This window comes from Xiphophorus maculatus, chromosome 19 (assembly GCF_002775205.1).
Source record: "Xiphophorus maculatus strain JP 163 A chromosome 19, X_maculatus-5.0-male, whole genome shotgun sequence".
Classification (NCBI taxonomy): domain Eukaryota; kingdom Metazoa; phylum Chordata; class Actinopteri; order Cyprinodontiformes; family Poeciliidae; genus Xiphophorus; species Xiphophorus maculatus.
In genome coordinates, this window is record NC_036461.1 from 21,606,270 (window position 1) to 21,622,293 (window position 16,024).

The 16,024-nt window shown below is 42.3% G+C and overlaps 1 protein-coding gene across 1 annotated transcript in view; it reads right to left on the reverse strand.

The window, feature by feature from the left end:
• Nucleotides 1–8,247: 8,247 nt before the first annotated feature.
• atrn (attractin) overlaps nt 8,248–16,024 on the reverse strand; it is a 148,329-nt gene continuing 140,552 nt past the window's right edge. Inside the window, exon 29 of the mRNA XM_023352309.1 lies at nt 8,248–14,853. Within this exon, the coding sequence (XP_023208077.1) occupies nt 14,729–14,853 (125 nt within the window). The 3' untranslated portion in view covers nt 8,248–14,728. The remainder of the gene's footprint in view (nt 14,854–16,024) is intronic.

A 16,024-nucleotide genomic window follows, 5' to 3' on the forward strand; every position in this document is an offset into this window, starting at 1 on the left:
AGCCACTAATGAGCTGGGCAACTGCACACACTCCAAGAGCCAATTACTGCCCTGATGCTGCCTTTCAGTTGTACTCAGAAATGGGAAATTCCAACTTCCCGGTCAAAAAAAAAAAAAAAACAGAGACTGGAACGCCCTCAGAAGTCGGATTTCCCATTGGGAGACAGGGAGCAACTCCAACTACCCACAGCACGTCCCACATTTGGAGGCCTTAGACCCGCGGACGTCGCGGGTTCGACTCCCGGTCCCAACGACCTTTGCCGCATGTCCTCCTTCAAAAAAATGGCGCCGGCTCAGCTGGCTGCCTGCAGACGCAGCTCCCGTCATGTGTGTGTTAATCTGTGTATAAAAAATTCTTGCTGTAACTGCGAAATAATTTCCCTGCTGGGATGAATAAAGTAATTCTTCTTCTTCTTCTTATGACTTGGACTTCGCGTTTCAATATGGCCGCTCCTCATAGCAACAGTAGTGGATGTGATGGAAAAATGAGTCTTTTAAAGTGATCTACAATCAATGTTACGTGCAACTCTAAACAGAATAAATGAAAATTGATGTTTGCTTCTAGAAAGTAAAGCTTAAAGATATACTGCAAACAACACTTAAAGGCGTCACCATGATGAAATTCTCTCATCTCCCATTTCCTATTTCCCAGATAACCGGAACGCAGCATCAAAACATAATGTGATGTTATCCAAACTGCATATCAAATAAGCAGAATATACTAATTATCTGGACGAACAATCATATTTCCGACTGAATTCACGAAAAGCAAAATGGCTCTTACCTTTAGAAGTTCTTCTTTCCTTGAAACGTTTTGAAATAAAGTCCTCAAAGTCTAGCTCCCGCCAGAAAGCCTTTTTCCGACTCTAGGAGTAAAAAAAGATCTATTGGGTCAAAACATCTTGTACGTAGAGTTGGTGGAGGCGCGCGCGCCAACGCCTAAATGTTATTGGTCAGTTTACTTTTGTAAATTTGGCGGCTTGGCGCTTTTTCTGTAAGCTAAAAATGAATGAGCGGAGTTTGAATCCTCCCGTGGTTCTAAGAGCGGCCCTGCCAGAGCTTTTTACTGGGTCGCCGGTTTATGAGCTTTGTGTGCGTGCCGTGCGTCAGGTCTCCCAGTTGGACAACTGTTTCAGCCGCTGCGTCACACCAATAATGCAATGATGACAGAACCTTCATACCAACACGGTGTTTTAATACCGTCAATCTGTGTTCAGCTGTTCTCAGGTCGGCTGCAGGCATTTATCCGTCTTTTACATTTTTCCAGACTCCAGTTTTGAAAATGGAATAAAGTCCATTCCGCCATCTTAGTGCTCTGTGTAAAGCTGCCTTCTGCATGTTCCCCACCCACAACATTTTTTCTGATTATTTTCCACCAAATCTCTGTGACCGCAGCGCATGGTAGACCCAAAAACGTTGTCCTCCAGGTAAGGGATGTTTGCTGTTTACTTCCACTGAGTTGATCGACAGGCGCCATCATATCAATTGAACAAGTGCGCGCGCCTGAAAAGTGCATAACAGGAGATGACGAAACACCCCACGAACCCCCACCTCAAAAATGAACCCGGCACCGCTGGTGGTACCGGGTCTTCATGAAGGTACCCGCCGTTTCCAATGAGCTGGAGGAGGCGCCATTATTACCTTGTCCTGTTTGCTCACCGGCTAAAGCTAGCCACCGTTAGCTCCCGCTGAGCTTAGCTAGCAGAGGGCGACGCTTTGAAGCTAACCGTGGCTAGCTAGTTGTTGATGAAACATTTATTTCTTTTATTGCAGCAGCTTTTTTTTTCTCTTGGTAGTTCTGTTGGGATTTCGGTTGCTACTGCTGTCCATTTTCTGCCAACACAAAATGTTCCACGCAGAAATACAGCCTATCTAAACATGAATCACTAACCATATTACACTTTTTCAAACTTCACCTTTTCTTCGGACACCTGATGTTGCACCAGTAGAGACCGCCTGCTCAGTCCTCATAATGCCTCCCCTCCTGCTCCCAATCACCGCTGTCAAGTCAACGGACTGACATATGAAAGAGAAAGTCGTGAGTTTAAGTTTTTAATAAGTTTTATTCAAATTAGATGATTTTGAGAATTGAGAGCAATGAAGCTGCAAATAAATAAATACAAATTTCTGGCTGCAGAAATTGCCCCTGACCAGGCAAAAAACATCAGTACAGTTTTTGGGTTTTTTTTAAAAAAAGAGGCAAGTATAATAAATAAATAACCAATTGTACATGTTTTTTTTAAAAAACACACAGATTCATTAAATTTTGAGAGATGTTGACTTCACTGAAAAATCTTTTCAACCTGCAAAGTTATTAAGATTATTCTTTGCATTCTTATAAAATGAAGTTCCCAGTTCTTGAATCTAGTCATCTTGAATTTAAAAATTAAACAATTTAAAATCTTTTAGTTAATCTATGCAGAGACCAACATGTTTAGCACCAAGACCCTATTACTATTAGGCTTGAATAGCTTCGCTGTTTGTTTTTTCAGCACTTGAACGCAACATTGTCCCGTCAGATAATTTTCTGACGCCAAAATGATCCCCCAGCGAGTGGGAACGAAATTTGACTTCATCATTTAACACCTTGTCTCTTTAAGAAACTCTGCCGTCAGGACGTCATCACCACATGGCTCCTCTATCAACCCTTTAGCAACGTTTTTACCGGCGTTGCCCTTCTCAACGCTGCTCAGTAAGTTCATTTCTACCAGGTGTTTGCTAATTGCTGCTGGCTAGTCTGAAGGAGTTGAGTGGGGGAAGTCTTGGGGGAGTGGTGCTCTGTGAGGTGGAATTCGGGAACCTGGGAACTGCATGTTGTACAGTTGTGGTCATGTGGTAAATATGTTACGTCTGTCTTGAGAAAACATTTTGTGTCTGGAGTAATAGAGCTGAGCCATTTTCTTTGCAAACCCCCCCATGACAACCATGATTGACTTTCCTTTCCACATCACACCTACGCACTAAAACATGTTCATCTGTCATGTAAAAATCCCAACAAGACAAAATGAAGTCTGTGGTTGTATAGTTACACATTTGAAAAGGTTCAAGGGATAGTACAACTACTTTTATTAGCCACAAAATGCATTCACATCTTAAAAATAAGCAATTATAATATGAACAAATAAAATGCGAACTTGCAACAAATGTCTATCTGCTTGAAGACGCATTAAACTGCACCGCCAGCCTCCCTGAAGCTCATATGGGTAATTATTCCAGCTGCACAATGGGCTGGTTTCTCTGAGAAGCAACGTTGGAAAGAAAAAGAAAAAAAGAAGAATATTAATTACATTTTCTATAAGCTGCTGTCTGGAGGGAACTTTCCTGTTTCCACACAGAGCTGGTGTTTTTGTAATTAAATGCCCGATACAGAACAGCAGTTTAATCTCCAGTGTGAAGCAGAATGTCAATTCTTTTACTCATAATGCTAACGAGCTCTATGAAAAACAGAAAAATCTATAAAACTGTATTCTAGCAGTTACAGAAAAAGGGGGGCCGCTGTGAAAAAGTACCTGTGCTCTTATAAGAATTTGATGTTTTTTTTCCTGAAACTTAAACGTTTCAGATCATTAAAACACAAAAAACTTTTTTTTTAAAGGCATTTTTAAATAATGCTTTAATTTGTAAAAGGGATAAATAAAAAAAGCTTTCCAAACCAACCTGGCTCTAAGTGAAAAGGAAGTTGCCCCTTATGTTAAATCATGAATAAACATTTGTATATTTTTGTATAGTTCAGCTGAATCTCAAATAAAAGCTGACAATGAAAATACCTCAAAACTGAAATTGCACAGCAGGAAAATAATCTGAAGCAAGCTAAAAGAAATGTTGACTACCTTTGTACAAGTTTAGATTTTAATCTGATTAAAACACACCAAGCTTGAAAATGTTAGAAAAATAAAATAAAATAAATGGATCTCTATCTTTTTTCCACTTGATCTACTGTTACAATCCTTTTTATATGGAGCCTTCATGGATTTTTTATTTATTTATTTTATTTTTTTCCTGTCATGCAGAGTTCTTTGAACACATTCTGCCCCTCACGTTCACCCGCCTCCCTCGTCCCGTCTGGGTTTGGGTCAGCCTTCGCATGAACAAATTGCGTGTGGCGACGAGATTCAAGGGCGGAGAGGAAAAACGGGCGAAGGACAAAATACGTGACAAAGGCAGGATGGATGTTGTTGGGAGAGGAAGGGGAGCGGCGTCTTACAAAATGATTCATTCAGCTTGTAACTCGCATGGATTTGTTTGAGGATTTCGCTCGATGTTCCAGGATAAAGTGGGGCAGAATCGTATGGTGACAGACAAAATATAATGAATGTGCTTTTCAGAAATAAGAATCCGAACACTCTGCCATGGACTTCTATCCAAAACTTTTACTCTTCTATGGCTTAATAAAATCAGTGGGAACAAATCGGTGTGTGGAGGTGCCATAACAGCTAAACAGAAATAAAACTGAAGAAATGATCTTTGGACAAAAAGAGGAATGACCTCGAGGGCCGCTGTCCTGCAGTTTTTAGATGTGCCACAGCTACAAAACACTGGAATGAAATGGCTTAATTACCTCCTCCTTGTGTAGATCAGTTCTCCAGAGCCTCAATGACCTAATTATTCTAGTCAGGTGTGGTGCAGCAGAGGCACAACTAAAAGCTGCAGGACTGCGGCCCTCGAGGACTGGAGTTTGACCCCTGTGACCTAGAGTCAGCCCAGAGCTTCAGTTGTTACCGCTAGAAACCAGAGACCAGGGCTGACATCTGGGTGTAGTGATGGACTCAGACCTGAACCTTCAGAGACACATAAAGACAGTTACAAAGTCGGCCTTCTATCACCTGAAGAACATTTCCTGGATTAGAGGACGAACGTATCAGCAAGATCAAGAGAAACTCATCCATGAGTTTCTCTTAAGCAGCATTGATTACTGCAACGGTGTTCTCACATATAGAACAAATTTCCAGAAAACTTAAAACCAGCCGAAATACCGAGTGCCTTTAAGTCAAGCCTAAAACCCCACCTGCTTAGAGTTGTTTTCAGTTCATATTAACTGGAACATTCATCAATTTAATGTATATTTGATGATGATTAGTCTTGATTTGGATGATGGCATTTGACAAAAAGCAAAGGTTATTGGTTTTTTCATCATTGGTTACTGTGTTGTTTTCATCACATAAAGCACTTTGAACTGCTTTGCCAGCAAGGTCAGGAAAAAGTTTTTTTTAAAAAACAACATAGTGAGGGAGAGGGAAGTAGCATGTTAAGCTTGATTGACAATCTTAACATGTAGATGTGCTGCAGAATTTTCTGTGCTTTGGTGACCGACACACCAACTCTGTGACAGACCATCAGTAGAGCAGGTGTTTAAATTAGCTAACCAAGTTAACCTACCACAGCAATCATTCACAGGGGAGGAGAAAAAAGTAGAATACAGTTGGTTTTGGGCTCATCTTCAACCGTTTCTCTGTGTTAGTTTCCCTTTGCGGTGGCGCACTGCACTAAATTCGTAATGCCTACAACTCCAGGTTTCATTTTGTTAATGAAACCGTTCTACCATAGCAACACGACTATGGATGACAAGTAAAAGAATCGTCTTTTTACCCTCCAGCTTTTTGTGCACGCATAAAACTTCCGGGTGTAAACAATAACGTGGAACGTGTGCGCACCAATAAACGTGACTGGACTTGGAGACTTGTAACAAGGGTCTTCCTGTAAAGTAGAGCTACCAAATGTATCATACTGCAGTCATCATTGCAACATCATGTTATGCAATATTGCAACCGGAATGGACTGCCTCTATTCAATATTAGGTAGGCTATTATATGACGCAATGAATGAAAACTCTGCCTGCCAGTAATATATTAGGCGACGAAGACAGAGACAGGGAAGCTGGTTGGAAGACGGATGATCCTAAACACGGGAAAAACTTTGAAGAAAACCTGTTAGAGGCTGGAAAAGACTCCAGACTGGATTGGTGTTTCACTTTCCATCTGGACATAGTCTCTACACAACCACAACTACAACGGAATAGTTTAGATCTAAGAATATTTTTGTATGAAAACGGCCCATAGTCAAAGTAAAGACCTAACCAACGTACAATTCTGCTGTAAGACTTGAAAATTGATGTTCATAGGCATTCTCCGTCCAGTCTGACTGAGCCTGAGGAATCTTTACAAAGAAGAGAGTGCCAACATTTTTAGTCTTTAGAAGTCGAGGGACATATTTTCCTTTCACTACATAGTATGGATTACTTTGAGTTGCTCTATCAGGTAAAATGCAGATAACTTGTGCAGTAAACACTGGCTGCTGAGAACATATAAGGGAGAAGGAAGGAGCGAGAGTGAGGCGACGCACTGACCTTCCATAAGTTACAAAAAGAAGTGAGAGGAAGGAAAGTGAAAGAAGACCGGAATAGAGGAGTAGAGATGAAAAGAGAAGACCAAAGGAAGGAGAAATTCAGAGGGGACTGAGCTTGGTGGGGGTAACAGAGCAAAGGAAGTAAAGGTATTGAAAAGATTATAGGATTCGGAGGGAAGCAAAGGGGGGAAAGTGTGAGATTATGAAATTAGAAAGGGAAACGGGTGAGGGAGGAAAAGGAGAAAGACTGGAGAAAGGAGGAAGAAGCAAGCAGAGCAAGTGACAGAGAGAAACAAAGGGAGACATGAAATGAGGGAGAAGGAGGAAGACGTGTCAGATGGAGAGATTAAAGGGAGAGGTGGAAGGAAAGAGTGATGGGGGATGACTGCTGATGAATAATTGGTGGTGAGAACACAGCGGAGCAGCGGCGCTCAGCCTCTCCCGCTTCGCCGGAGGCCTCGCAAAGACATCAAGCGCCGCATTAAAAATAGCAGCGATCATTTGAAAACAGGCCCGAGGAGAAGCGTATTTACAAATAATTACTCCCAACATTTGTTTCATCCCACTTGGAGGAGCAGGGCGTGTGCCACAATATGACAGTTCAACACGGTGGGGGGAAGAAACACCTTCTTTCACTTTTAATTTAGAGGGCGCCACCTGCTGCGGCGATTGACACCAAGTCTCGTTCAGACAATTATCGTCATGAATCTCGTCTTGTTTATGGATGTGCTCAGTGTGACTCCGAGACATTTAGCAAAACTTTTTTTTGTTTTTACCAAACATCTCTCGGTTTTGAGATGAATTATAAATGGAAAGTTAAGCGGATCACGACCTCCTGGCCTACAGCTACAGGTCGTAGCTGTAGGCCGTCACGTAACTACTACTCAGAGTAGTTAGCTTAGCTCAGGCGCCCGGTAAACAGATGATACAAGGTCCAACGCTGCAGTTTCGAGTTCAAGTCCTGTCGTCGGCTCCCTTGCGGTGTGTCTTTACCTCCTTCCTTGAGGATCACTATCCAATAACGGTCACTAGTTCCTACAAAATTATTTAAAAAAAAAAGTTGTTCCAGCACCGTTTCAAACAAGATTGAGCACTACATCCTTTGTGTAAGTGACGCTGTAGTTCGCGCCCTCCTGCTCCAGCAGTCCCAAGCTCCAGTCCTTGTCCTCAGCACCTTTGCCGCATCTCTCTTCCCCCTTCCCGTCGGGTTCTTGTCTAAGAACATTTTTTTAAAACTGTTCAACCCTGTGTCAAACATAGGCTATTAGCAAAATAGCCAGATTTAGCACTGCATCCTTTTGTAAAAGTCTGAAATGATCAAAATAAGTCAACACTGAGGCGTCGCGTGACGCAGTTTATCGCTGGCGCATCGTAAACAAAGGCTACAGACACGACAGTTTTGACCTCAAGGTGCCAGGCATGTTGGTGAGGATACCTGCTTGGTGAGAAGGTGTTCCAGGTACATCCCAGTGGGAGAAGACCCAGAGAAACACCCGGGAGGGAGTAGGTGGGGGGGAGACACTTCAGAGACAATCTCTGGTCTGGGAACGCTTTGGGATTCCCCCAGAGGAGCTGGCCCAAGCGGCTGGGACGAGGGAAGTCTGAGCTTTTCTGTTTAACCACATAACCCCATCCTGAATTAAGCGACGGAAATAAAGGACGGATGGAAGGACTTTAGTTGGCTTCAGCCTTAATAACCACCAAATGCAAGAATGTCAATGGTTTAAAGATTGATAAAATCATCGTTTTTATGAGCTTGGAGCTGTTTGAAGTGCTAGAAGTCCTCTATTGAAGTAAAGCGTCATCTACTGCAACCCCAGACCAGTTGGCAGAGACCCTCTCATCTAATATTCTTAACCATCCCCTTAAATATGAAACCCAGACAGAAGGACACAGAGCAGTGGGTGAAATTTTCACATTTAATAATAGACAAAATGTTCTGTCATTATTTTATGTACATCTGTAATTACAAGGTCAGTAAGCCATTCTCAGGTTTTACATGTTGTTCATCAGCTTTTTAGTGATGCTGGTTTGCCATACAGTGCTGTCCGACATACAAAATATGCTAATGTGCTGTAATCACACGTTTAAAAGCCTGAATGCAACTTGCCTCAAATGAATTGAAAACCCAATGAAAAGTCATTCACAATACTTTCTCATTATTTACAAATAAAGAACAGCAACTGCTAAATTATACATATTAACAAACTACTTTCTCAATATATATAATGCCGCTATACAAAGAGACAGAGAGAGAGAAGAAGGTAATGCCTGATTTTACAATGACCCTAATGGGATGCTTTAAACCTGTGCATCGGAGCTTTTTAAATACGCATTAATGCTGCCAGTGTTTGACAAAAATAAATCTACTTGTACTGTTAAAATTAGACATTATTTCCATGACGATTTATAAATATTTGTCTGTACACTTCAAGAGGAATAACGCAAGAGACAAGTGAGCGGAAGTAAGGCCGATGTAGAAGTGAGAGTTACCTGGCAGAGAGTTTGAGGCTCGGTAAGTGAGATCGATTGGAGGAAGCTGCCCGTTTCTTCACGCAAACACCGAGGTGACAGCGTACAAGGTTTCTACACGTGCCCCCACCCCCAAACTCACACACACACACACACTCCATCCACCCGGGTGTATATTTAGAGCAGCTCGGGGGCCACTTCACACTCGGGTGGCTGCAAATGGTGGTGGGAGGTAATCGTGTGGAAAATCTGAACTTTAGGACCGGGGGGAAGTCCTTTAACGCGACATCGGGAAGATCTCGAACAGTAAAGTTCATGTTTTTGGTCGGGGCTGAGCTTCGATGTGCGATACTCAGAAGGAGAAGGTCAAGAGACTCGAGTCTTACAGATCCCAGGGGATTTCTTGTGCTCTTTAGATCCGATTTGTTAAACCGATGATGTCCAAGTTGGCAAGGAAACAAATAAAATGAAGTTAAACATCTTCCTGTGATATTAATTCATAAAAAAAGGAAAAAAAACTCACAACTCTCGTCGGCCAGCACATCACGGCAAGGTGAGAACTTGTGTGAGGAATCTGTTTAAGTAGCTGTAAAAAGTCTCTCACTGTGCCATTCCCCCATGCAATATTTCAAACAAATCCGTCGGTAAGACGTTGCGGGCCGGGTCCACGTTGTGGTACACAGAGCAACGTGCAGTTTTCAGTTTTATTCTAAAAGCAACATAGCTAAAAAAGCTAAAAAAGAAAAAAAAGAAAAGAAAAGCTTTACCAGCTGGACAGACGCATGCCATTGTCCTACAACTGGTCCACAATAAATACCATCCACTGATTTACTGGTGGAAACCTTCAGTCGACTGAACATTGACAGAATAACATTCAACTTGTTTTGGAAGGTGCCGTAGGGACGCACCAAAGAATCGACTGTTGGGGGAATCTGGACAATTTTTTGGTTTGATTTGCTCCAACAGGTTAGTGGCTGGTTGGCTCAAAAATCTCACTTTTTTCTGATCAATGATAAAGATATATATTTTTTTTTCAAAAAAAGCACAAACAGATTGGTCTGACACAACTGTGGATGAGGTCAAAGTGAAGACAATTCAAAGTTGGCTGCTTTCAGTATCAATGAGGCGTTTACCATAAGGTCAGAGGAAGCACAGTGATGCAAGACATGTCCAGAAACGTCTGTGGCTCACTTAGGGTGAGAGAGACAGAATTTCAGCCGATAACAGGAAGGTGGAGTGGAGAAAAACCAAGTTACACTATTTTTAAAAATAAAAATCTTTTTGAGAATTCAGTTTGTTTTCAGTCTGACTTTGACGTCCTGGAATCCTTTTAGAAATGTGACCGCTAAGGCAAATATCCGTTTCTTTAGCAATGCTCGGTATGCTAACTGCTAGCCTAAAGCTAAAAACGTTTAAGATGCTGAAAACATTTAAGATGCCAGTTCGATGTAGCCTTCCTGCTAATAAGTTCTTAAAGACAAATTGAAATTGCCAAAAACTTGTCAGCTTTTCCCCCCAAAATTGGGGAAAAGCTGCCAAAGGATCGGAAACTGGAAATTGATCATTTGAGAAGAGCATCTCCAGTAATCAACGTCTACGGTCTGTGTTTGTTTCTATTTTTGTTTGTTGTTAACATCAATGATTTAACACTGTACCTGTTGGCATTGAACCAAAATGAGTATTTTTTTGAAAACATGGAAGAAATCTGATAGTCCAACAGACTTGAATGAGATGGAAGAGTTGAGGTGAAACTGCTCCCTGATGTTACACTAAAAAAAACTTTTCATGACTTGGCAAAAACAATAAAAAAGGGCCTACTGGACTTGTTTTGCTGTGATTAATATTAGCCAGTTAAAATGCTTCAGTAATCCTAATTTAAGAACCAGCACTACTCTCCAGGTCTGAATCAAGGAGTTGGAGGTGAAATGTCCAAGACAAGTGCTGAAATTGCAATATTTCATTTACATTCCCCTATTTTCTCGCAATGCATCCGAACACTGAGGGAACACAGCAGCTGACGGTAAATCTGAGGTCATATTTAATGCTTCTGGGTTTCATCAATGTCGAGAACGCGACTCCAAAACCAATCAGTGGATTACTTCTGATACGACGCTTCTGATACGATCCTAAAACCTGAGACTGCTGAGAACATTTCATTTAGTTGTACAATCATGTAGGAGTTAAAAAAGAGACACTTTTTAGCTGTTTTACCTCACAATAAATAAAGTAGGTGATGTTTGCGAGAAAAAAACAAAACAAACCCATTAGTGCGGCTTGTAATTTAATGGCGGTTACCGAGGTGCTGAAGCTCATCAATAGTAAATAAAACATGAAACGCTGCTGCTGTTGGACTCAAAGTCCTGCTAAAGCTGCAAAAGCCAGAGAGAGCAACACAGAGGTCAGCCATCTTGGTGTCAGCAGGACATCAACCATTGTTATGGTAACCGGACTGCGCAGGTTATCTTTATTCTGGTCGCCATCTGCTCCCGGACACACTACTGAATGTTTTTCATTTTTCCAGTTTGTAATAAATGAAGAATCTTTGATTTGCAAATCAGTTTGTGAAAAGCGAGAAAGCAGCGACGTTTTCGAATGACTTTGCAGACTCTGATATTAAAGATGGTGGGAAAAAAAGAGATCCAACGGTAAAATGCATTTCATAACGTCTGATTCGTGTTTGCGTGTGTGGGGGTGAGCGCGCGAGTGCAAGTGATGCTGAGAAACTTTTAGAAACACCACGCGTTAGCAGAAGCAGCAGATTTAAGCAGTACTTCCTAATGTTGCGATAAACGCTAGAGAAAAATAAAAACAAAAATTAGCTTCGATGGAAATGAGTTGAGCGGGGGGAAAAAAGAAAAGAGAAAAAGCAAAACCAGCAGAAGTAGTGTTGACTTCTTAATGCTGCGGTGACTGCTGGAGTTGCTGAGTGGAGTTGTGGGGCGTTTTGTAATTACAGAATGTCAACTTTGTTCATGCTTTCTGCTCTGACCTTTTCCCGCCGCTAAAAGTGTGCCCTTTAACCGACCAGATCGACGCTGAGCAGTTCTACGGCGCCGAGCACATGGGAGAGCTCGCAACCAAACACAACAAGCTCTTTAGGGCACAACGCAGGTTATTAAACTGTTCCATAATGGCACTTTTCAGAGGGCGGGAAGTTAATAACCTTGTGAGGCGGTAGGGATTTCTGCTATTGAATTATGTCTCTGTCTTCTGCCAGAACCCTGCAGGTGTTGTGGCAAGAAACACTGCGGAAAAGATGACCGTCCAGGAGGAAGCCGAGAATGACGATGGAGCTGAAGGTTAAAAATGAAGAATAAAAAAGATGCGATACAAGAAAAAAATTGTCTCGGGACCAGAATCCAGCTGGACGGGCGACTGGTCAGTCAAAAGTTTAAAAATCAGGTCCTTTCCGGTTCCGTGAAACGCTACTTAGCAGTGACAATAAAAAAAAACAACCAAACTCTTCTGTGTTTTTGCTGGCCGTGTTTCCATTACCGCTTCTTAATCGCACTAGAAACGGTGGATGGAAACGGCAAAATTTGGAAAACCTCTCTGGGTTTCGCAAAAAAACTGAGGAACGTTCAAGCTAGCATTTGTCGGAAAGCCCACAATGAATGGGTTTTCGGAAAAAGAGCTAATGCTAAAAGAGGAGATGGAAACAGATTTGCAGAATAAATTCTAACATATTAAACTTTCCCATCCACTGCTGGGCCTTACCAGAAGCACAAAACCTGGAAGAATTTTAAAATCTGAACCTTCACCTAAGAGGGAAGGCTGCCTCTTTTTCTGAGATGTGTGGTCTGTGCCAGCTAGCAGCCGCTACTTCCCGTTTATGACGGTTGTAAATAGCATCATCATCAGATTAAATCAGAGCTAGCATAGGCTGGTTGATTCACTCCTAACCAGTAGCTGGAATACGCCTAATTTGCATTTTCCTTTCCTTTTTTGCGACATTTCAAATGTTCGCTACATATTCGCAAGCTAATTGCAAATTAGCTTGCGAATATCACAAGTTTATTAGCTTGTTGGAAAAAGACTCAGACTCGTCTATTTTAAGTAAAAGTAAGGCGTTTTCAAATAAAGCAGACATAAAGGCTGTTTGTTCACTCAGGCTCCTGCAACAAAAGCTACGTTTCATTTAGCAGTTTTGTGCTTTCCATACAGGCAATAGCCTGTATGGAAATTCAAACCAATAGCTGGTGTTTGGTACAGCTGCTGTATGAGTGAATCTGACATGGGAGACGAATTCAGCAGATTTCAGGAAGGCTGAAAATCTTAAACTTGCAAATCAAAGATTTCACAAAAACAAGCGTAGATTGGAAATCGGCCTGAAGCCTCTGACCGGTGTGTCCAGATGGACATGTGCACCAATAACTACGCTGCTGTTTGCTACAACCGGCAGAAGTTTTACTGATTCCTTTGATTCCCTCATCTTCCATTCTTTGAAAAAAAAAAAAAAAAAAAGAAGTAGGCATAAACATTTATTAGTGCTATTTTTCTCTTTTAATTTAGTCGGGGGGGAAATAGTTGGTAGTTTTACAGCCGCCTAGCTGTGCTAAGTGTTGTCTCTTATTGAGGAATTTAAATTTTTTACGTATGTGTTTATTGGTTTATTTATTGTTCATCTTCCTTTTTAGTCATAGCAGCATCTTCATGTTTTTGATTGACAGATTGAATGTTTTTTTGAATTTCGTGCCACGCCCTGCAGCTAAACATCAACGGTCGTTTTCGTCACGACTTTCTGAGAAAAGAATCTGAAATAAAATGTTGTGGTGAAATGAGTCACTCAGCACATATATAAAAACAACAACAAAGAATCAGAGTAAGACATGATGACCACTCAGCTCCAATCGGTCTGGTACCGTATAAATCCTGGTCCGTCAACAGGAAGCCGTGCGTTACCTTCCAGCTAACTAATCCTAATTCATAGCAACGCATTTAGGATTCAGGATCAATAATTTGAACAATGGAGAGACAGAACTGTTGGTCTGATCATGTTCAACCGCTGTAGTTAGCTTGTTAGAGCCAGAACATTTTTATCAGACGCCATTTTCTCATGTCCACAAACTACCGATGGATGTGCATGTGATTCGTTACGCCGCGTGTGAAACGTTGGAAGCAGACTGGCGGCCTCTGCTGGGCCGACCCGAGGCAGGCGGGGGAGGCTGAGACGGAGCGTCTCCTTTCCTCCGCCCGGTCCGGTTCCAGGAAGGCGGTTCTGGATGGAAACGTCAGACTTTGGCCGCGTGGTGGATCATCCGACTTGCGGGTCGTCGCAACCGGAAGGCTGCTGGACGTGTGGTTACGTTGCCCGGGGCGACCGGTCAGCGGCCTCGACTCAATGCTTACAGATGGGTAACGACGCCGCTGGGAAAGCTGTGGTTTTTTTTTTTGGAGTGTGTAGTTAAGTGTTTTCTAGTTTGTTCCTTCGATTCAAAGTGAAATAAAATTTATAAAAAGCAGAACAACAACAATAACAAAAATAATAATAATTTAAATTAAAACATGGGTTGCAGAGTCTCTAGAGTTTGTTTTTTTTTAGAAACTACGAGACTGAGGATGTGCTGTAGCAGCCAGCCGTCTCCACTCCGTCCAGGCCCTGTCAACAAATGTAAAACGTGGAGGAAGGGGCGGAGTCAGCGTCTCCTCTGGTCCTCTCTCACCCCCACCCGAAACCCCCACAACACCCCTCCATCTTTGTCCCGGTCAGTTTTGGTTCGAGGAGACAGAGAGAGTGAAGGGGGGGGGGCCTGCTGATCTCATCAAAATGTTCCAGTACTACGTCCCAGCATGCACCTCTCCCTGCCAGAGCGGAGCTGGCAGAAGTCTCTGAAGGAGGGAGGCTGAGCAGCGAGGAGGAGGAGGGAGCGGGGCGGGGGGATGAAGAGCGTTGGGTGTAGGGGCGGCGATAGGCTCAGATGCAAGTGGACGGCTGTGCAGAAGGCTGCTGCTTGCGGCTCCTCAGACCCCCGGACTTCTCCTTGTAGCCCACGCACATCTGCTGGGAGACGTCGACCAGCGCGCTGGCCACCGCCAGACCTGCACACACACACACACACACCCCAACGTAAACAAGTGAAAACGTACAGCGGTACGTACAGTTGTGTACGTGTCAGTTACGATCAGCGACTTGGAAAACCATTTACAGTCCCTCCTAGTTTCACACACATTGCCACCATAAATGTTGTTTTTTGTGATGTAAAGTTGCAGTAAGTATTCATCTACAGAAACACACCGCTCCAGGTCAGAAACAACCAATCAGAGCCAGGGGGAGGGTCTTAACACTGCTCACACACTCTGCCTTGATCTCTGCTATGCTACAGCTGTTGTCTATGCTAAAGCTAGTTAGCATAGACTGTGGATAAACTGTTTTTTCTGGAACGGTAAGTTGTTTCTCCACCCTTAGCACATAGAGCAACATGTACACAGGTGTGATTGACAGCGCTAAGACCCTCCTCCAGGCTCTGATTGGTTTTTTCGGTGAATTTCAGCAGATGGCAGTAGGACCACAGGGAGGAGGTGGTGGAGTTTGATTTTTTCACAGATTATCTGTCTCATTTTATCATGACATTTTGATCATTTTAACAAATATGGAGAAAAAAAAAACATTTATTTATTAAAAAAAAAAAGTTAGCTACTGCAGCTTTAATGCGCTAGTCCAACGTGAAGCATCATGGGTTCACTGGGGTTGTGGACCAGAAGTAGATAAGAATCCTGAATACTTCAGACTAAAAATTCTTAGAAATTACAACAGTTCAAACATCAAATATGCTTCAATGTACATTAGTTATTAATACACTCGGTGGAAACTGTCTTGGCAGAGGCAAAAATGTACTGTATTGTTTTTTCCACTGAAATGGAGGGAAAATAGAATTTTGATGACTAATTGATATGTGCTTTGAACCCCTTTACTTTGAAACCCCTTGATAAAATCCAGTGAGAACCATTGATTTCAGAAGTAGTCTACATAAACTGAACTTAGTGTTTTTAGGTGTGAATACTTTTGGAAGCCACTGCAACTGATGTGAAACAGCTAGAAGTCGTATCATCAGTCTGGTGTTTTTTCCTCAGACTCCTCCGATCGTTAATCTTTCTGTCGGTTCTAATCTTTTTTCATCAACTATCATTTTTCAATAGCATTCAACCATCTCTCTGCTATGTTTCCTTTCTCCTTTGATCTAACATTTATTTTTGTTATCCCTTTTCCCCA